The 22656-nt window shown below is 43.4% G+C and overlaps 1 protein-coding gene across 2 annotated transcripts in view; it reads left to right on the forward strand.

Moving 5' to 3' along the window:
* The window catches only part of CUL9 (cullin 9), a 104640-nt gene that overhangs the window by 16621 nt on the left and 65363 nt on the right, over positions 1-22656 (forward strand). For both annotated transcript variants that reach the window (XM_088442986.1, XM_088442985.1), the window contains exons 7-10: positions 5947-6127; positions 6454-6661; positions 6780-6973; positions 7486-7709. In XM_088442986.1, coding sequence (XP_088299112.1) covers positions 5947-6127; positions 6454-6661; positions 6780-6973; positions 7486-7709 — 807 coding nt within the window. The remainder of the gene's footprint in view (positions 1-5946; positions 6128-6453; positions 6662-6779; positions 6974-7485; positions 7710-22656) is intronic.

Below are 22656 nucleotides of genomic sequence, written 5' to 3' on the forward strand. Positions count from 1 at the left end.
GTGAGCGACCAGAAACCCTCTGGACGCTATGTAGAATGTCACTGACCTTATTCATCTCACAGCAACCCACCACGACAGGTACAGAGAGTAGCCTCAGTGGGCAAAGATCAATGCTCTACAGCACGGACTTCAGTCTGGAGATGCTGCAGAAGAAAATACTGTAGAAACTAGCAAATTGTTAGTGGAGACAAGAAGGCCGTACAACAGGACGCTATACCTGAGCCTGTTCCATTAGGGATATGTATCCATATAGAGATTACACATACCCCAAAAACGGTCTGCTAGTGTATCCTTACATTAACACTTATAATGGTGAAGTGTGTATTACGCCCACAATCTGATACAACTCAGGCCAGACCCTGCCTATATCGGCGGGTGGCCCTAGGCCTCATGTAAATTAACTAATAAGCCATGAGGATGGAATAGATCCTGGATTCTCTATGTACTGATAGGAAATGTACCCAAGGGACCATCAGATACCCATTTTATTGAGATATGCGACAAGACAATAATATAAAGTACCAGAATCGATACTGGGAAAGGTACCTGTACATAGACATAGAATGCGTTAATTATCCCAAGTAAGAAGAGATATATATATGTAGTGATAACGCCAGACAGGGCCAAAAACAGATTTCTCCAATTATTAGGAAAATTCATACAAGGAACGGGAATATATCAGTATATATACACATACACACACATAAACATAGCTGCATGAAAAGGCAAACTCTTTGAAAGGAAGAGTTAGTACCGACATAGTAAGTCAGTTGTCAAACTCCTGCACCAGGAGATCAGCACGCTACATACATATACACACATATATATATCCCGCAATAGGAGATCAGCATGCTATATCTATATATACACACACTGCATTCCTAGTGTCTTACAAGTTGGTTACTAAGTGCGCCCTAGAGTGTAGTTGTAATTAATAGGTCCCCCGAAGTGGACGCCGTAGATATAGACTGATGGAAACAGGACTATAACCCGAGGCGGGTGTAAGTACATATACATGTGTGGACATACAGGAAGGCCCCAGGACATGTATAGAGTCCATACTAGAAGCGATGCCGTAGGAGCCTGTGACTATCCTATGTAAGCTGCAGAACATGACTCTAGTCTATAGAGCCACCATATAGTATGTATAACAGACAGCTTCTGGTAAACCCTGGCAGCTTTCCAGACGTGGAATAATATGTACCTTAATGATTGTGGAAGTATAGGCATACCTACACATATCCATAATTATATACATATACACACACACCACCCAATCCCTAGGGAGAGATGGTGTTAAGCGGAGTTATAGAACAAACTACCGGATCAGGAGAGTCCAGCCTCTCGTCGCAGCATCCTCTTTAAATATGCTAGGTATCAGACATAAAACTGAGAAGAACATATCCTACCCCTGCTTTAATGGTAAGGATAAGAAGCAAAACATATATATATATATATATATATATATATATATATATACACACATACACACATATATATATATATTACACACACAAATCCCCACATGCCTACGCGTACCTACATACAAGATTAGTAGGTGACGATATAATTTGAAAAATATAACATGGGCAATAGTTAGAGCCATGGAAGGAACTGAGCCCCAGGTCTTAACGCCGGGTTTAGTTTAAAATACAAGTATATACATACATGTGGCTTACCTCCACGCAGGGAGACTGCTCATGTGCCGTGCGTGGCTGTCATTCTGCTACGGCGTTGGGGCAGGAAATGTTAGCAACGTACTATCCCAGACTGATTGCCATCCTGGGACCCTTCCGTTACCGGTGTACTCGCCTTATCAGGTGTGCCCTTCTGGCTCCAGATGATGGAAATCAAAAGATGACCTCAGTGATGCGAGACAGCAATGCCAACCACCACAACGGCCATATGTTACTACTTCGTGTTGTGTGTGCTGCCGAAGGGAATAAATAAGATATAAATCCATATAGATGCACAGATGCATACCTTCTAAGGTAAGCACCGAAGGCTGTTGAGATTTAACATATGTGCAGCCACATATGTGCCCTTCTTATGCATGAGAAGAGTACGGCTCATTGTTAAGGCGAGCCAATGTGAGGCATAAGCCTGAGGATGGGACGCACCCTTTTTGTAACCTTGAGTTAAAGATATGCAATAACCGTAATTTCTGGCAGCAGCCAGAACAGTGGCCCGACTATGCATACTATACACATTTAGGCAGAGTGATCTCTGGCAGCTATAGATGGAAGAAACACACTGCATTATTCTGTTACACATCAAGCATATTTGCCCCAGATGTTCAATGTAATAAGCCTGCCGCACCTGGTATACCCAGGCGGTCTCCCATCCAAGTACTACCCAGGCCTGGCGCTGCTTAGCGTCCAAGATCAGACGAGATCGGGCGTGTGGCCGTAGGCGCTGATAGATATGTGGTGGGCAAAGTGGCGTGGACACAACCTCTATATTAGCCTGTGACATGTTCCTCCCTGTTTTTTTTTTTAAATATAATATTAAACCAGTACACTACCCAGTTCCGTAGGGGAACTACCGACGTGCAATATAACAGAGATGAGGCAGAGCCAGAATCTATATAAAGACTGCAGGTTAAATTACAAACTCCACAGTTGTGCCGTTAAACCTAATAAGACCAGGTGCTGTAGGTTTAAGTAAAGAAAAAAACGGAAGAGGCCATATGCAAGCACAGGGAGAACATACAAACTCCAAACAGTTAGGGACGTACTGGGAATAAAACACACAACCCTGTTAAGGGTTGCACCCCCCACAGAACTCCAGAGTGAGGATGCAGGAGATGCTGGCAATAAGCCCCGGCTCCTTTTAAGGCAGGTGCATATGCTGTTTAAGAATACTCGCTGGAGGTAATGGCGGCATCTGTGCACGCCAGCATGGACTAGACTCCGCCCCTTATCAATAAGCTGGCGGGGTGCAAACAATGGCTGGTATAGCAGGCATAATGCGAGTGGGGGAGCGGGAACGTAATAGCCAGCGCCGGTGCATCTTCATACAAGCACCGGCGCCGCAACCAGCAGCCGAGAGCGCTGTGAATAACAGCCTTGCTCTCCGGCGGCTGTGTGCAGAAGCCAGCGCTTCTACAAGCACCAGCGCGGCAGGGAACAGCCGCGCTGAGCAGCTCCCTAAGCCCCGCCATGCGGCCAATTGTAGCCAGCGCCGGTGCAATCTCCGGCGCCGCAACCAGCAGCCGAGGGCGCTGTGAATAACAGCATCGCTCTCCGGCGGCTGTGCTCCTCCCCCTGCAGAAGCCCAGTGCTTCTTCAAGCACCAGCGCGGCAGGGAACAGCCGCGCTGCTGCGCAATGTAGACTCCCTTATGGGAGTAGCGGGTCGCGGCAGGCTCCCTCCCCGTGGGGATATAGCAGAGGGAGGATTCGGCTCTCGTGAGAGCAGCAAACAGAGCGCTGTCAGGCTCTATAAAGTAAGACAGCGCTCATCGTGCAGGGATCAGGCATGCTGCTAGGCAGCAACATTACAGACTGTCTGAACAGTCTCCCTGTACATGTATCCGCGCTCTATGCGCGGTACCTCCGCCCCTTGTAACAACGCTAGCGGCGTTATAACAGGATTCCAGGAGGGGTTATACTACAGTATATACCACCTGAGCCTGGGAGGGGGCAGAGGGGCCGCAGATTAAACTCCGTTCCCCATAAGGGGAACAGAGCTATACTTACCACTGCTGGCATCAGGGCTGCGGCTAGGCATTCGGAAGCACGGACACAGCCTCTATATTAAGCTGTGGCGTGTCCTCCCTGAGCTACTGCCAGGGTGCCTGGGACTCCGACACACACTCTTTTTAGTGGAGGCGGGTCTCCTGATGCCTCCATGTAGCAGGCTGACAGACGCAGTACTCTGTCAGCCTGTCCTCAATGCTTTGTGAAAGCTAGAATTAAAATAAAGTTGAAATAAAAGAAAAAATACTAAGTGTGGGCTGGAGCTCAGCCCTATGTGACCGGCTCTCTCGGGCACATTCTAAAAACTGGGGCTGATGGGGCATAGAGGGGGAGGAGCCAGTCACACTTCAGAATTATTTAAAGTGCCAGGCTCTGCTCTACCACCGTCTATACCCCACTGTCTTGAACTCCAGTGTCCCCTAGTGGATGAAGGAGAAACATCTGTATTAAAGTTATTCTCCACATTTTTTAAGTATTCCACAAATGTATTGATAGGGAACCACAGCAGTTTATCTTTACTGTCTGCTGCATTCCCTCTATTTTTCTATGCCACAGCAGTCCCACAGCTTAGCTTTTCGGAGCTTGGGTTCCGATAGGTAACGCCATCTGTTGGTGGTATTATCAATTGTAACCTATAGACTCATATATATATTTTTTTTCCCGTAGAGGGAGCCTTCAGATCTCGCTCCGGTAATGGCTGCTTGCACATGCGCAGTAGTTCTGTAAGGACTGGCTCCAACCTTGTCCCTGCAAAACTTTTTTTTTAATTTTTTTTTAATATATTGACACAATGAAAAACTGTGGTTCTGGACTAAAATGTGGTCATTGATAAATCTGTCCCAGAATCTGTTGGTGAAGGAGAAATATAACAAGACTGAGGTGAATATTAGGCCACTAACGATATTGAATTTGAACCTCTATACACTCCTGCCTATACCTTCTAATATCCTTCCTATAAACCTCTAAGGATGACGCTATTTTGCGTACGCAATCATACAGTAAATAAAGACTCCAGACCTTGAACCTGTGGTTCCAAAGCACAAAGTATTATTCAAGTAAAAGTACAGTCAGTTACGCGCTATGATCTAAGTACAATTTAGCGCAAAGAAATTATACAGACCCAAGTACAGTTATACATACGCATGCGCTTCTGGACCAGATACCGGCATCCGCAAGAAACCTCCGTCAATCAGCATTCAGCAAGAAGACTCCAGACTGAGGTCACTACACACACATTTATACCCTCACAGAAACAGACAACACAAAAGAGAAGCTTGTTGCTGATGCCATTGGTTCCCAAGGGGGATGCATCTGTTACAGAGCATTTAACAGGTTGATTCAAATAGACACAGTCCAGCCTCCGACAGCTGGATGCATACGTTTCCCGCCTCATGCAAATCCAAACAGTTGGTCATACAATGTACATTTCGGTGCTTTAAGTCTCTGCGGTCCATAAGTTGAGAATGCATGTTGCGATCTTCACACCAATGATACCGGAATGCTGTTGAAAGAGTGCGGATCAGTATAATACCAAACATGGCTTACTTATCACGTATAAAACCTTAGCTACCAAATAACCTTTATTTCACAGCAATTATAATAAATGAACAAACTTGCATCTTATACTTTTAAAGCTTATGGAACCTTTTATGTAAATATGTAATGTAGAAGTATGCAGGGTTTGATATAAAGACGCTAGTTAACTTGGGGCAGTGCGCATGAAGCTAATAAACAGCGTTTTCCATACAGGATCTTATGCATTCGCTAATGTGCGACTAGTTAGCGCAATTGTGCGTATTTATGTGTGAATGGGGTATAGTGAAAGATGCAATCGCATGATACTAATAGTAACATCGCCATATGTACCTAAGTGTGAGTTTAGCTAAAATGGCGCTGAGCGGTCATTCGCAAAATGGCGTCTTGCGATCTCATTTCCAAGATGGCGTCATTACGATCTAATTTTAAGCTGATCTTGTCTCAGCCAATTATCCAGCTTCGACACCACGCACTGAGTAATGCTAATATAGACGTAGTGTACTCTGTAATTTGCACTGTTGACAAGTCAGAACTCACGGGCCAATTTAAAAAGGGCAATAATGTGTGGGTGAGTAAGGGACAAGAATTAAATGTCTAAAGTAGTATTTTATTGCAGTAATGTTGAAAAGCACTAAGTGGTCAAGAGTGAAAATAGGTGAAGTGAATGCTTTGCTGTATTGGCTGATTTAATATTTGTGACAACCCTTTAGGTATTGGAGGCTCCTGGGGTACATCGACGGGCATTTCTCTGGAGACGTTACTGGAGATGTTGGATAACGTAAAGAAGAGCGTCTGCGGGCCTGAAGCGCTGGGCTTTATTGTACAGATCCTGCAGCAGCAGTCTGGAGAAGAGGGACACAGTATGAAAGTTGAAGGGCGCTCATCTAACAGGTACCTACAAGAGAACATTGGCCGTCTGTTGGGCCCAGCAGTATATGTTACTGACTTTACACGAACCTAAAACAATTAAGGGGCTTTATGTCTCTTGTTCATCTTGCTCATTAAACGTGTGTCAGAACTTGGGCAAAATTTTGAAGGAACAGTGAGAGCAGTTGAACATTAACAGGCGTCTTATGGCGGAAGTTCCTCTCTGAATACCGTTTGGTGTACTCTGAAACGCACACTGATAAGTAACAGCACAAATTGCCTTATCTGTTCCTTTCCCTTCAGGGGCTTATATTGTTTCTTTTTTTTGTCTGAAATTTCTTCACAACCAGAGAGAAGATCGTTAAGATGTTGGTTGAAATCTTGACAAATCAAATGAAGGAGATGCTTCTCGTCGTCACGTGTTTGCAGCTGACCTATGTTGTGATGTCCAAGTACGACTGGCGGGTTCTGTTTGCTACAGAGGGAGGCGTTCGAGCAGTGCTGGGCTGCATGCAAGAGCATCAGTCCTCGGCTGCCGTCCAGCATATAGGCCTGGCGGTGAGTGAGGTCATCATTACTCATCTTGGTTTATAGATTTCCCTGATTGCCCTGTGATAGGTGACCCCTCTTTGATGCCTCTTCCATCTAGTTTTATGATGTCTTCATTCCCTTGCAGGTCCTGAAGGTACTCACAGGTGTGGGGAGCTGTGATCTGCGAGGAGGAAGTACCCGGCGCTACACCTTGAATCCCGCGGACGCTCAGGTCATTAAAGAAATCTTCTCCAGCATCGGATCTGCTGCCAGCGGTAGCTCCACCAGTCTCCTCCGGGCGATCCCATGTGCCATCGGCAAGATGTTGTGTACACCAGGGTAAGGGGTCAATAATAAGATACAATAGATAGGATTCTGAGCCCTCCCTTCCAGCTTGTGTGGCCGTGGAAGTTCTCATTACATTGCTTTTATCTATCTGCTATACTGTTGTATACACCACCTGCTTCTTTCTTTTATCCAGAAACTCAGTGTATCCACCCTTTTCATTTCCTGGTATACTTCAGTGCCCATTTTCACTTTTCTGGAGTATTGCAATGACACTGATTTTAAATTATGACGTGGCAGCCAAGGCTATGTCCATTTCTTGAAATACTGTTGTATCTCACCCAACTGTAATCTATGATTTTTGCCTACTCTGGCATATTGAAGGCTCTCATACCTCCAGTAATAGGGCTAGTACCGAGTCCAGATTGGCTGTAGCTCTCACCAGTGTCCTCTGCAGCTCTTTAAATGAACCTTGCATTTAGGACTCTGGGGAGGGGTCTTGTCTGCATCGCAGGTATTTCACCTCTGTACACAATGTGCTCACCTTTCACCTTTTTGCATCGCAGGTGTTTCACCTCCGTACACAATGGACTCCTGGTTGTCCGCATGTTGACTGAAAACCACAAGGGTTTGTCTGAGCAGCTGTCCAGTTGTGAGTTGCCCTCAGTCCTCCAAAGCATTCCCGAGGACTCCAGCAATTCCATGTACGGGAGGCTTGATATCTTCATGCAGAAACAGCTGTGCGATCTTTTAAAGAGCAACCAGGAGAAAGGCAGCTCAGACGCCAAAGGTGAGAATCTTTTTCTTCTCCGGGGGTCATGAGATGAAGGAAGAGGCTCCATTCTGTGTTTCGGCACAGTGAGTCTCATCTGAGGCGTTTGCTGTTTGACTTATGGCTGGGAAATCAGTACATATTCTGCTGGATTTGTGTAGAGATAGCACATATGTGGGGTGCAGGCATTCTGCAGCTGGTATAGTGTTGAAATAATAAATATTCAATAAATAACTGGGTATAAATAGTGAAATCCCTGTTTACGTTTTTCAAGGGACCAGGTAAAAATGGGCTAAAAAACTGGCAAAAGTGTGAAATGAGGATAAATTCTACGAACTCTTAAAACTGCTTCAAGCTAGGTCATGAAAATCGACACAGGGCAATTTACAATGACCACAGTTGTTTATTACGATTCGTTATTGTTGCCATCACTGAGCATACATATTACATATTTTATACTATGTACAATATTTTGTACCTTTTTACTTTGAGCTTTAATCACAGTACTGAAGTCAGGCAGAAATACGGAAAATAACCCTCTGTACATAATACCTTGTCTGGTGTGAAATGGAAATATTTTGGGGGCATGACCGCTAAGCGCTAAACTAAACAATGTATACCCAGCGCGATATCGTTTGCGGCGGGGTTCCGGCATCGGCAAGTGCATACACACTTGCTGATGCCAGCAGTGACGGAATGACATTGAGGGCCATGTTGCATTCAGAAGAACGTCCCCCGCTTACGATATAGCCATGCAGGTCCGACTGGCAATGTTGCTGACAACGCGTGGGAGCGCGCATCAGCGACATAACGTGTACACACAGGCCAATGTGCCCCGATACTGGCCGATGTGCCCCGATATGATGTCCGATCCGGTGGATCGGATAACATATCGTCTAGTGTGTACCTGACATAAGAGCTCATCCTACAAGGTCGGTGGCAACCACTTGGGCAGCAGGTTGGTTATCACCGTTTATTAAATGACGACATCTGCTGATTCTGAGCTTGGAATTGAAATCCTTCAAGAAGTTTTTTAATAAAACATGTTTGTTCTCTACTCTTCTGTACTAGTGGTGTCCATATGGCTGCATTGCCAGGTTGCAATCTGTGCCGGCTGGCGAGGAGGCTGGTACACAGGGCTTGGGAGCTTCAGTATCAATGAGGATTTTTACAGCATGCAACTTGAGCCCTCTGCAAAATCCAAAGAGCACCTTCATAGGGGTGCATTCTTGGAAACTCTTATATAGTTTAGCTGATTAGTAATACTCTCTACCCATCTGGAGGCTGGTCTCATACTGTGTGCTGATTTGCGCTAGGTACTTTAAGTAGCTGCCTTCAGTGGGAGATCCTTGCCAGTTATAGTGGTTTCTTGCTAATGTTCCTGTGCTGATCGTGTCTGCTGTTGCGCCTCTTATCCTGACTTAATTGTGACTCCATCCCCGCTATTGAGATCACACCTTGTACTGACCCTCTGTTTGTGACTCTGCTACTATATACTGTCTGGACTGACCTTTTTCTTGTATATCATGACTTCTGATGCTTAGAACATCTATTGCCAATACTCACTAATTGCATTCTTCACATCTCTTTGGATCACCCAGTAGTATGGCCCAAGCAGTAGAGAAGACTAATCTGTGTATAGCAGACCCCAATCAAAGACTCAGTTAACCACAATTGTATTTGTTAATAATTTTATGCTTGGTGAATAAGTGGACTGAATTATTCAGGAAGCCATTGAATGTCAATCCCGTCATTTTCCGCAGGGTAGGAGAATAGGTGGTTTTCTTCTCGCCAGCACTGCAGAGAGACGTTACGCTACCGGACAGGGAAGAAGTATTGTTTGCAGCTAGGTGGCGCCTCTTTTAAGTAGCTTTTCCTTTTTTTCTCGGCTAAGGAAGATAAGCTAGGGCCCAAGGCTCCGCATTTACTCTTTTTTTTTTCTTTAGACCAGCCTCCCTGAAGTCCTGTTTGTGGCAGAAACTAAAACTATGCGTAGACATCGATGCTCACCACTCAAGGTCAATGTGTTTGCAACTTCCATTGAATTCCACTGACTGAATTCCACTCTATCCCCAGATTGAACACTTCTCTTTTCTCCTTCATCCACCAGGGGATACTGGAGCTCAAGACACTGAGTATAGACGGTGGTTGAGTAGAGCTTGGCACTTTAATCTAAAAGTGTGACTGTCTCCTCCCCCTCAGCCCCAGTATTAGAAATGTGCCCGAGAGAGCCGGTGCACATTGGGGCTGTCTCCAGCTCTTTTGTAATATTTAGATTTCATTTTATTCTTTCTCATATATAACAGAAGGAAATGGGAAAATCCTCCGCCTGTGGATTCCTCAGTCTCTCAAAGAAGACAATGCTTCCAGTGCCAGGAGCTACGGCAGGAAGGAAGGTTCTGAGCAGAAATTGGAAACTACTCTCAAGTCCATCTATACTGCTGCTGGTGCCCTACTCAGACCGGCTTTGGTTGGCTCCTGGGTTAACAAGGTAGTAGAAACATGGTCTGAACAATTTGCGGAGGGACTGAGGTCTCTCTTCCCGAACATATCCAGTAATCCGCTTTTTTTGTATCTGGGTGCGGCCTCTAGGGATATTGGTCATGTAGGCTCCAGAATCTTTGCAGCTTGCCACGCTCTGTGGCTCCGTACTTGGCAGGCGGACGCCGAGTCTAAGCACGCTGTCGAAGGTCTTACGTTTACAGGTGATATACTGTTTGGTCCGGAGTTGGACAAATGGATTTCTCTGGCCATGGGTGGCAAGAGTACCTTTTGCCTTCCACAGCAGCGACTCCGCGTCATTCTTTTTAAAGGTTGTTCCTTTCGGGCCCGCGCTAGGTTTCAAGGCAGACCAAGAGGTGCTTCCTCACCAGTTAGAGGACGCCAGGCTTCTAACTCCGGTCGTCCAGACCCCAAGACTCAAGCCAGTGGCAGTATGGGCTCCCGTCCCACTTGGGGGATCTCAAGGTGGGTGGTCTGCCTTCTGAGGTTCACGAAAATTTTGTTCCACATTTGTTCCGACTCTTGGGTTCGGAATTTTGTGTCCCAGGGTTACACAACTGAATTTGCCTTTCGTTCTTTTACCATTGGCCTTCTAGTCAATCCCCTGAAGCAGCTAGTTCTGCGACAGGCAATCAATGGGCTTCTGGACTCCGCATTTCTGATCCTGTTCCCCAAAGGACTCGGGGATTCTCCTTCAATCTGTTTGTGGTTCCAAAGCCTGATGGGTCAGGCCCATCTTGAATCTCACATCCTTGAATCTCTACCTATCCTTTCACAGATTAAGATGAAATTCCTTCATCCGGTCTTTGCGGGGTTGGTACATGATATCCCTGGACATCAAGGATGCATATTTACACATCCCCATCTGGAAACCACACCAAGCATTCCTACGGTTTGCTATCAAGGAGTCTCATTACTAGTTTCAGGCCTTGCCGTTTGGCTTCTCGTCGGCCTCCAGGGTCTTCACCAAGGTGATGGCCGTAATGATTGCTCCTCTTTGCTCTCAGGGAGTGAACATTGTCCCTTATCTGGATGACCTGCTCATCAAGGTCTCGTCGGCAGAGGGTCTGCTGGACCAGGTGGCGCTGACTCATCAGATCCTCATACAGCACGGCTGGATTGTCAACTTCCAGAAGTCACAGCTGGTACCGTCTCAGAGGCTTCAGTTCCCCGGGATGATTCTGGACACACTACGAGTATTCCTTCCTTTGGACAAGCGCTAGCCATTTAGGAATTGGTTCTCTTGGGTCTCAAGCCGAAACGGGTCTTGGTACATTTTTACATCGGCTTCTAGGGAAGATGGTAGCATCCTTCGAAGCCCTCCAGTTCAGCAGATTTCATACCAGGCTGTTTCAGTTGGATCTTCGGTCCCAATGGTGAGGCCCGCATTTCTCTGATATGGTTGCTCCAGATGGATCACTTTGTGACGGGTCGTTGTTTTGGCATCTGGAATTGGATCCTGCTAACTAAGGCGCCAGTCTTCACATATGGGGAGCAGTGATCCTGGACAACCAATTCCAGGGGAGTTGGTCTCGTCAGGAGTCCCTCTTGCCGATCAACGTTCTTGAACTCTGAGCGATTTACAATGAGCTGCTAGCAGCAGCTGCCCTTCTGCTGGGATTGCCAGTTCAAGTGCAATCCGACATCAACTGGCAAGGGGTGACGCACAGTTGCATGGCTAAGCGTGAGGCCAGCTGCATACTACAGTGGGCGGAAAGACACGTCGAGGCTAACTCCGCTATCTTCATCTTAGGGGTGCACAACTGGGTAGCGAATTACCTCAGTCGTCAGGATCTTCATCCCGGGGAATGGGCTCTGCGTCCTGAAGTCTCCCTACAGTTGGTCCGCTGTTGGGGCAGACCGCAGATAGATCTCATGGCCTCCAGAAACAATTGACAACTGCCTCTTTACTGCTCCAGAACAAGGGATCCCGAGACTGTCAGAGCAGATGCACTGTCAATTCCTTGGTCGTATGGCCTAGTGTACCTGTTCCCGCCATTTCCACTATGTCCACGGGTTCTCAAGAGCATCAAGCGCAAATCCATAACAGTAATCCTAGTGGCACCGGACTGGCCTCGTTGTGCTTGATACCCTGATCTCCTGTTCCTTCTAGCAGATGATCATTGGATTGGATTTTCTTCAGCAGGGTCCGTTCGTGTACCCCGGCTTACATCGGCTTCGTTTGAGGGCGTGGCTGTTCAGAGCTTGGAAGACTGTTACGTCTGCTCATTACCATGGAAGTCCTATGTGTCCTGGTGTGAAGGGCGTGGTTTCTCCAACTCCTCCTTCCACTTGCCTTGTCTTCTTCTTTTCTTTCAATGGGGTCTAGATGCTGGACTTCGTTTGGGCTCGCTGAAGGTGCAGGTCTAATCTTCAGGGGGTGCTTCTAGTCCAGACTCTTTGTGCTGCCTACTTCACCCTGGGAATTCAACCTCGTCCTTTCTTTTCTTTGGTCCATGGTTTTCGAACCCTTGGACGAGGTGGATTTGAAGTTTCTCACCTGGAAACTGGTTCTTTTGTTGGCCTTTGCTTCGGCTAGGTGCGTGTCTGAGCTGGGGGCTCTATCTTGTCGCTCTCCCTATCTTGTTTTTCATGACGACAGGGCGGAACTTTTAGAGTGCCACTCTACTCAACCACCGTCTATACCCCAGAGTCTTGAGCTCCATTGTTCCCTGTGGAATGGATTTACCGGTATTTGCCAAAATCCTGTTTTTGTAAGTCTTGTCTACCCCTGTGCAACTGGAAGCATTACAGAACAGTTTACAGACTTTGTTGGAGGAAGAAATAATTTCTCCTGTTCCACTGACGTAGAAAGACACTGTCTTCTATACTTCCCAACCTAGGGTAGTTACTACTTTCCATATCAATCAGAAAATTATACTTTCTTCTCTTTCTCTCTAAAGCTGTGTACACACTACACAATGTAAGGTCTGATATACTGCATCGTTCTGCTGTGGATTGGAATGATATATTGTATACATTGTATAGTGTGTACGTCTGATCCGTCGTTCATCACATTGTCCCATCTGCTGTTCTGCACATCAGATGAGATGATGCAATGAATGCCGTGGTGCTGTTACGTGCAGCATGCAAATGACACATTGCACAATCCGGTGTATGACGGAACAATGTGTATGGCACTCACAATGTATCGTTACATCGCATCGCTCTGTCGCCGGGTCCACGCTATTGCATGGTGTGTACCCAGCTTAACGGGAATAGGTATGTAATGCTGGCTGTCGGGGTGCCTCCTGTCAAAATACAGACAGCGGCATCCCGAAGGTTGGTATCCCGACACGGGTAGTGTACTTACCCTCCCCCTTCTTAACCCCGCTACGCTACCTAAACCTAACCCTTCCCCCCCCCCCCCCCCTCGGGATTAATATAGGCGTCGGTATTCCCCATGTCGGGCTTCCCCTGTTGAGATTGAGACCAGCGATATCGCGTCCGCCGGTCTCATAACTACATCCTAGCTTAAAGATAAAGAAGAGAGGTTGCATACCCTGGATCTTATAAGGCCAATTTCGATTCATCTCTCCAGAACAAAAGATTTTAGGAAGAAATATCAAAGTATTTAAGTTTTCAAACTATATAATCCATCCAAACAAACTCCAGATAGGATCCTGGATATCAATGAGCAGCCTTACAAGGGAACGAACATGAGTGCCAAAAGCAATGTGTGCAACCGCTAAGTCACACAGGGTCCAGGCTTCAGCATACATACAGTACATGCAATAGCAGGATGATCATCACTTCATACCTTTACCAGACATTTTAAGGATGTAGCCTCATTTGCTGATGCTCGGTTTGAAAGAAAAGTCCCTTATGCGGTTATTCAATAAAGTGTCTTTTGTTGCAATTTCTATCACTTTTACTGATTGTTATACTTATCCCACCCTCTTTTTATATACTGCTTGGGTATGTAGTAGTATACTTATGGCTGCCATGGGGTTGAAAAGGAAATGATAGAAATATTACCACTAATTTAATTTCCTTGAAATACTCCATTGCAAACCATTCTTGCCGTTCATGTTGTATGTTTACTGTCAGACTGCTTGGGACATTTATCAAAGACACCAGATTTTAGTTAGTGTTTTACAGTAGGTGCCTGAATCCCCGTTTTGGGATCAGGATTTTTGAGGAGATGACATTATGAATGCGCCAACAGCCTGTGGCTGACCCCATGGCCGCAGACTGCTCTCGACCCCGGCAGAGGGTCACCAGGCACCAGCGGATGCTCTGGGACCCTGCTTTTCATCCAGACTAAAACACACTCTGACCATCTAATAGTTTCTCTGCACTCGGGATTTGCGGTCTTTAAGTACGGCCATCACACCTAACATGGATAGCACTTGGCAGCGCCGCTCTGACTGCCAACAGTTAGTGTATCTGAGCCTGTCTCTTAGACTTAGGTTCCACCTGGGAATGATTATGGAGTGCGCATTTTAATGCTGGCACCTGATTCCCCTTTTGCCTTTGGGCACCGTTTTTACAATGTCAGCGCTTCCCAGAGCATGAGGCTGTCACTACCTATGTTCCCAGCCTGTGAAGACAGACGTCACTATGGCTTGGGAATAGACAGACACCGGAGTGCTAGTTTACTGTAGCCTGGGATTAGCCTGTCCCTCCTGTTTTATTTAACTATAGAGTACTGCCTAATCTCATTAACAAATTTGATAAAGCTAAGGCTCATGTCTTTATTTTTTATGGGCATTAGTCCCCCTTTTACAGTTGATACATCCTGTACTTGGGACAGCAGCTCCTAGAGATCGTATGTATTTCTGGTAAAGTGATTAGCGTTAGTGTTTTTTTCTATGTCTTCTGGTAAAAAAATAAATAAATAAAAATAAATCGGTCTGTCTGAAAAGGGAGAGAGACATCCCAAACCCGCACAGATTGTGCATTATGCTTGCTCAATATGCTCTTCCAAGCTGCTTCGAGGTAGCAGGATTCTCTTTGTGCACCTTGTGAGACTTTCTTGTGAGGATTCTCTGTCTGAGGAGGTGTTGCCTGCCTGGGTGAAGGTTATGGCCCAGTCATCGCGGATCTGGCCAACGAGGCACGTGGCTTCTCCGAACTTGTCCATGGGTTGTCCATTATAAATCTGGGATTGAGCTGTGGTCACAATGGATGCCAGTATCTTGGGCTGGGGTGTGGTGACCCTGGGGTTTCAGTTTCAGGGAGTTTGGTCCAAGGACTAGAATTTCAGATGTTCTGGATGCCCTGTCGCAGGTTTAGTGGTACAAGACTCTCCATGTCCAGCCGGACAATTCCACAGCTGTGGCATATATCAAATGGCAGTGCGTGACCAGGTGTCAACAGGCAATGTCGGAGACCGCTTGGATCAAGCGGTGGGCGGAGAAGTTTGTTCTAGCCAATTCTGACATCTTCATTGTGGGGTGGTCAATTGGGAAGCCGACTTTTTCAGCCGGTACAAGGCCCACCCAGGAGAGTGAGCATTATACCAGTACATGTTCACCCTGATTATGGAGTGCTGGGGTCTTCGAGAAATGTGTTGCATGTACTGCCGACGTACGTTCCGCCTGTTTTGCCTTGGGACCTCCTTTTGGTTTTGGAGGCACTTCAGGCTCCTTTTGAGTCAGTTGCTCTGATTCTGCAGGGGCTTACTTGGATGTGGTTTTTCTGTTGGCCATTACCTCTGCTCAGCGGGTCTCTGCATGGCACTGTTGTCGGCTAGTTCTCCTCTCCTGATTTTCCACTCTAATCGTACCTTGCTCTGTCTTTCCAACCTAAACTGGTTTCCCGTTTTCATCTGAATCAGGAGATTGCTTTACCAGCTTTTCTACTGATTCTGATAGCCCTGCCTGCTTCTTGGATGTTGTCCGAGGGTTGCAAGTTTATGTGAACTGCGAAATTCCAGGACAAACTCTTGGCCCTCTATGATGCTCACAGTCAGGACTGGACTGTTTCCAAGTAATCCATTGCTCGCTGGATGACTTCTACTATTAAGCAGGTTTATGTTGCTTTGGGTAAGTTGATGTCTGACCGTATCTGGGCGCATTCTACTTGGGACTTGAGTGCTTTTTGGGAGGCGCAGCAGGGTGCCACAGTTGAACAGCTGTGAAGGGTGTCTACTTTGTCCTCAGTGCACACCTTCACTAAATGTATCGCTTCCACACGCTTGTAGCCAAATATGCGAGTTTTGGTCATAAAGAATTGCGCACGGCTCGACCTGTGGTTGACACTCCCTCTTGAGGCTTATTTTGGGAAGTCCCAAAGTCTGCAGTGTCCCCCAGATATGACGAAAGAGGAAATAATTTTTTGTACTCGCCATAAAACTCACTATCTAGGGGAAACTGCATTCCCTCGCTGGTTGTTTGTTGCGTTGGTTGTGCCTGTTGCAAGTAGTGTTCTCCTTTCGGCTTTGTTAGATATATAGCTGGAGGGATTAGAGGGGGGGGGGGGAGTTTCAGCTCCAATAGCTTAACTATTTAGTGCCTACTCCTCGGCCTGCCCTCTAAACCCACAATCTGCAGTGTCCCTTAGGTGGACTCGTAGAAAGCAATAGAGAAAAGAAAACATGGAGTACAATAATAAAGTACAAAGGATTCAAACTTTGTACTAAGTCCTTATGACGAAACGCGTTTGAGAGGTACACAAAGCGTATCCACATTCATAGTCGTCCGGAGAGTGGTTCCACAGCGCTTGTTATGCCTTGCTTATCTATCAGCTGTGCCAATTTATTATTATTTGTTTCTATGTAAGTTTTTTAATCTTTGTGTTGCAATCCTATGTCCTTCACCATTGAGCTCCTCATGAGGAAGGGCCAAAGAGGGGCGCTGTGCATTGGGTATGAACATTGTGCTGGACTATATGAATTCCTATTAATCTTTATACCCTAAGGTCGCTAATAGCGTTGCGTACGCACAAGAAATAATTGCTTTCCAGACTTTGATTGTGGTTCCAAAGCACAAAAAGTTCTTATTCATATAAAAGCATTTAGTTACACGCTGTGATCTAAATACAATTAGCGCAAAGGTTATACAAAATACAAGGTACAGTCGATACATACGCATGCGCTCTGGATCCAGATTTCCCGGCATCAACTTTGAAACCTCCGCCAACAGAAAGAAAGAAAGATGACTACCAGATATAGAGCACTTGCATATATACCCTTACAGAGATAGGCAATACAATAGAACGAATTGGCATAATCCCATTGGTTCTTCCTCCTGGTTCTTCTGTTACAATACAGTTCATAGGTCAGTTTGTATTGTAATAGTTCAGCCCTCCAACGGCTCTTTGTGTGCCTTTTCCGCCGAAGAACAAGTCTAAACTGGCTAATAAACATTACATTACAGAATACATTTCAGTGCCTATCTCTCTATGATCCATAACTTGCAAACGCATGTTGCGATTTCCTTGCTGATGGAACCGGAAATCTGCAAATAGTGGTTTAGAATGGCACCAAACATGGTCTGCTTATCGTGTACTAAACCTTACATACCAAATATATGTATTTCACAATAGACTTGATAACTTATAAAACCTTTAATATTAACCTTAATGCTAGGGAACCTTTTGTGTAAGTATGCAATGTGTCAGTGTGGGGATATTGCGTATAGTCGCTAATATGCGTGGTGCGTTTGTGTAGAGTGCTTTGATAAACAGCGCAACTGAGCGCTGTGCGTCTTGTATATTATATGTATGATTCAATGTGCATATGGGGTATAGTAGGACTTTTAACAAAATGTGGTAGCAATGCAGTCGCACAATGCTAATAATAGCATATACGCATCGCACACAATGGTTTCATGCTGACGACGCAAGATGGCGTTGTCAGGGGCAACATAAAATGGCGTTACCCGATATTAACTTGAGATCTGGTTTCAGCCAATGATCCGGCTTCGACAACTATTATCTCAATATTTTACTGTTGTGCATATGCATCTATCTATCTATCTATCTATCTATCTATCTATCTATCTATCTAATACATATGTACGTATACACACAAAATAGATAGTTTGTCATTCATTAAAAATCTAAAACACTATACAATAAGTTACACAAGTGTAAAAAGATTTAGATAATACTACAATAAAGAGTAATTTAGCCACTTACGAAGAATATTACTGTGCAACTTTGCTCAATAAAATATTTAAATGGATATGAGTTTTAGATTGCTGTTGAGAAACATCCTGGAATTCCAGTTTATTAACTACTCAAATTTCATTGCTGCTTCACAAATTTTCCAGTAACCTAATATTTACAGGTACACAATTCATCTAAAACCAGGCACTTGCTGGTCTATCCACCGAATTAGGGGAATAATTTAGAAAACACAAACTCTGCTGCTCTTTGGATGAATATTTCTATTTATCTCTTAACCAGTAACTAAGAAACACACAGATTGTGACTTTAAATATTCATGAGTACAAATCAGTGAAAGTTTGAAATTATTGAAAATGGATTCATTCTCAAAAAATAGAAATGACAGAGCTTAGTAATAGTACAACTAATTGGCTTATAAACAATTCCATCTTCAATATGTTTAAATAACATGGAAAAGACATAGTTACGAAATATATATATCTCGTAAAATAATTAAAATAATATATGCACACATCCCAGGGCAGATGTAGGAAAAGACTGGATAAGTGCACTTATGTGACAGTATTAGAGAACACGAACAATACTTGTAGCTTCATGCTGTACTCCTCCAGAATATCCAATCTGTGAAATTACAAGTTATCCGATCCCAAAAATTCTTTTTGACGCATTTCATCTGCATTGAACAGGATTTATCAAAGCTTACATTCCATTACCTCTAATCTGTACGAGTACAGTTATTGAGTTTTGCAACTAATAGTGTCCAAACAAAAGAGCTATCTTAAGGACACTACCCAATGTCTTACAAACATGATGAGAAAGAGATTGGCAATCTAACTTTATTTCAGTGACAGTTGATGTCAGATCGTTCTATTTTTATTGAGCATGTAACTGGGATGCTCCTATGTAAAACACATGCTAAGAAAATATATTATTATGCCATACAAGTTAACTTTCTCATATACAGTATGATATTTAGTGTTAACCATAATTATTTTTGGAATAAAGATCACTTTTATATCCATTGCATGGCACCGCAATGGGAGTAAGTTTGCCCCAAGCTGTACAAATTTATTTATGTTAAAATCGGTAGCACTGTGCTCACACAAAGTACAAGGATGCAGTCGCTAGCTGCGACATGCCCCTGAAATGGTTGCGTCATGTCTGCGTTTGACGTGCCACCCCTCGTTACCTCCCACAAACACTACCTTTTATTCATCCTGCATCCTTGTCACAGCACATGCGCAATTGAGAAAATATCGGCATTGCGTCAAAATCTGAACCAGGCCCATTGGTCTGTTCTAGTTAAAGATGATCCTCCTCTGCAAGAGATCAAAGGGTAATTTATAAGAGAACACCTAAAACAAATCACTTTCTGCATATACACAACCTGCATCCATATACCCTTGTATCTATGCCAATTGGAAAAGAAACTGTAGAGAGTAGAGGAGTGTTTCTTAAATGTAAAAAAAAAAAAGTGGACATATCAATTCTAAATCTTTTATCTAATTTATTAAATATCTATTTTCACCTTGTCGTTTTTTTTTTTAAGATAGTGTAATTATGTAATGCTTTATTTCTCACCTCTGTATTCCTAATGTCTTTATCTGGATAGTGTACATATTGGGGTTGCCTCTTCATTAATTATCGCCTCACCCATCAGACACGCAGAAACTGAAGTGTAAGTTAGGAGGGGGCATACTATTCAGCTTCTTGCTGTTTTATTTTTCATCTACATGCTCTTAACGGATCCATTTTGCTATGTAGTGAGCACTGTGCATATTGTTCTCAGTAGCAGGGAACACGTGATCGTATAGTGAACTTTTACGGGTGCACAGAAAATGCTGTCCTTAACGCCGTCTGCAACAGGCGCACCATCTCTGGCAAATAAAGAGTATTTATATAGCGGAGTATTGATTATATGTATTTATTTCACTTTATTATTTGAAAGTATAATATTTTAAAATGTTTAATAAACAACTTTAACACACACACACACAGTCTCTCAAATTCTATTTGTGACAGGTTGAGGATATTACAATTTAGTAATGAGAATAGAAAATAAGTCTCTGAGTGTTCATTAGTGTAGAAGAGAGTAGTCAGCGGGCAATATGGACAAAGTGATGTCAAATTTGATCTAGTTGCAATGATACAGTGTAGGATTTAATCAGGATTTCTGAGATTAATGCAAATAAACATTTGAAATAGAGCGAAAATCACGAAGTTGCTTTGCCCAGAGCAATGAAATGAAAATGCACTTTCTGGATGTAAAGCATTGTTTCCAGTGGTCCCTAGCTGTTTACGGTTTCCACATTGTTGTCTAGCTGTCACTTGTTAACTGATTGATTGATTTTATTTTTTGCGAAAACTACTCCGAAATTATCGTTTTTTTTATTTTAATAACGAATAAAAAGTATTTAAAAAAATGTTGTAGGTATTATTAGAGAGCGCTTGTAAATGTGCAAATACTGTAGTGTAAAGTGTTAAATGGCAGTAAGAGTGTACCCTCAGAATTAAAAATAAGGATTAAATTAGAAATAAAAAAATGGAAAATAAAGGAAAAAAATATAAATAAATTAGAAAAATAGAAATAATAAAAAAATGATAAAATAAAATCAAGGTGATAACAGGTATAAAATAATATAAATATTAGGGCAATGCTGAAAAAGAAGATTAAAAGTCAGTTTGTTTATAGCTCTTTAGTGTGTATTTGTGGAACGGGGCATGTAGATTGAGGAGGAGGATTAGTAATCCTAGATAAATCTGAATACGAACGAGAAGATGAAAAACTCCTATCAGATACAGATACCTACAAAAAATTACAACAAGACCTAACCAAGAAATTTCAAGAACAACTTGCTGCACAACTAGATGAAGGTTTAAAAATGGGTATAATCCACAAAAAAGAATACGAATGCGTCTTGATAAAAAAATCTCAAAATACCCACCTTCCACCACCTCCCCAAAATCCATAAGGACATCAAAGAGCCACCAGGCAGACCTATTGTCTTTGGAGTTAGATCAATAACTTCAAACCTATCCCGCTACATTGATCATTTCCTGCAACCCATAGTCCATAAACAAGCTATTTAAAGGATACATTACACATTCTACAGATTCTAGAAAACATACTGTACAATGGAAAAATACATACACACTTTGTACCAGTGACGTCAAATCACTATATGCGTGCATCAGCCATACTCTGGGATGCGAACGTACAAGACACTATCTTACAACACAAACGGATTTACCAAACAAACAAATAAATTTAATTATGGAACAAATAGAATATATATTACACAACTACTACTTCTGGTACAGTGGTGACTACTTTCTCCAAATTAAAGGCACAGCAATGGGAACAGCCTTTGCACCATGTTATGCGAACCTCTTTGTATCCAAATGGGTGATAAGATATGGCTAAAAAAAAATACAGAGAGAACCTAATCTGGCACAGATCTGTTGATGATCTCTTTTTCATATGGGAAGGATCACAAGAAGACCTGCATGACTTCTCAAAATAAATGAATGAAAACGACACAGCCCTCAAATTTACAACAATAAAAAGCAAAGAAAGAGTAATCTTCCTCGATTTAGAGCTCAACATAACAACAAACAATGAAATAACCACAAAGACTTACACAAAGGAAGTTGACGGAAACAACATCTTACCATACAGCAGTAATCATCATAGAAAATGGCTGAACAATATACCAGGTGTACAGCTATGAAGAATAAAAGGGAACTGCACACGTGAAGAAACATTGAAGGTACAAAGTCAAGAAATAAAGAAAAAATCATAAAAAAAGGGCTACAACAACAACTGCTAGAAAACAATTGAGAAAATCGGCAACCTGAACAGGACTGACATGATAAAATATAAACCGAAACAGGCGAACAAAGGAAAACAATGCACAGCTTTCATTACAAAATTTAGCTCCAATCATGATCATATTGAGGAATTTTTAAGAACACATTGGCATATCTTAATGTTAGACTAAGATTTAAAGTCCATCATTCCACCAAAACCAAAAATATACAAACAGGCCAAAAATTTAAGACAAGAACTCACATCTAGCTTCATCCCTATAGACAATGCTGAAAGAACAACAAGAAATTAATCTAAAGGATTCCACAATTGCCTCAGGTGCAAGGGATGTAAAACAACAAACAAGACAACAAATAACACTTCCAAATTCAAATGCAACCAAACTAATAAACAATATGAAATCCGCCAAGAAATCACCTGCGAAACCGAAGGAGTAATATATCTCTTGGAGTGTTCCTACAGCCTTCAATATGTAGGACAAACAAAAAGAAAAATGAAAATACGCTTAGCTGAGCACATCTATAACATATAAAAAAAGGACTCCCCACACACAGTGTG

Source organism: Taudactylus pleione, unplaced genomic scaffold (assembly GCF_031769625.1).
Source record: "Taudactylus pleione unplaced genomic scaffold, aTauple2 ptg000320l, whole genome shotgun sequence".
Lineage (NCBI taxonomy): Eukaryota > Metazoa > Chordata > Amphibia > Anura > Myobatrachidae > Taudactylus > Taudactylus pleione.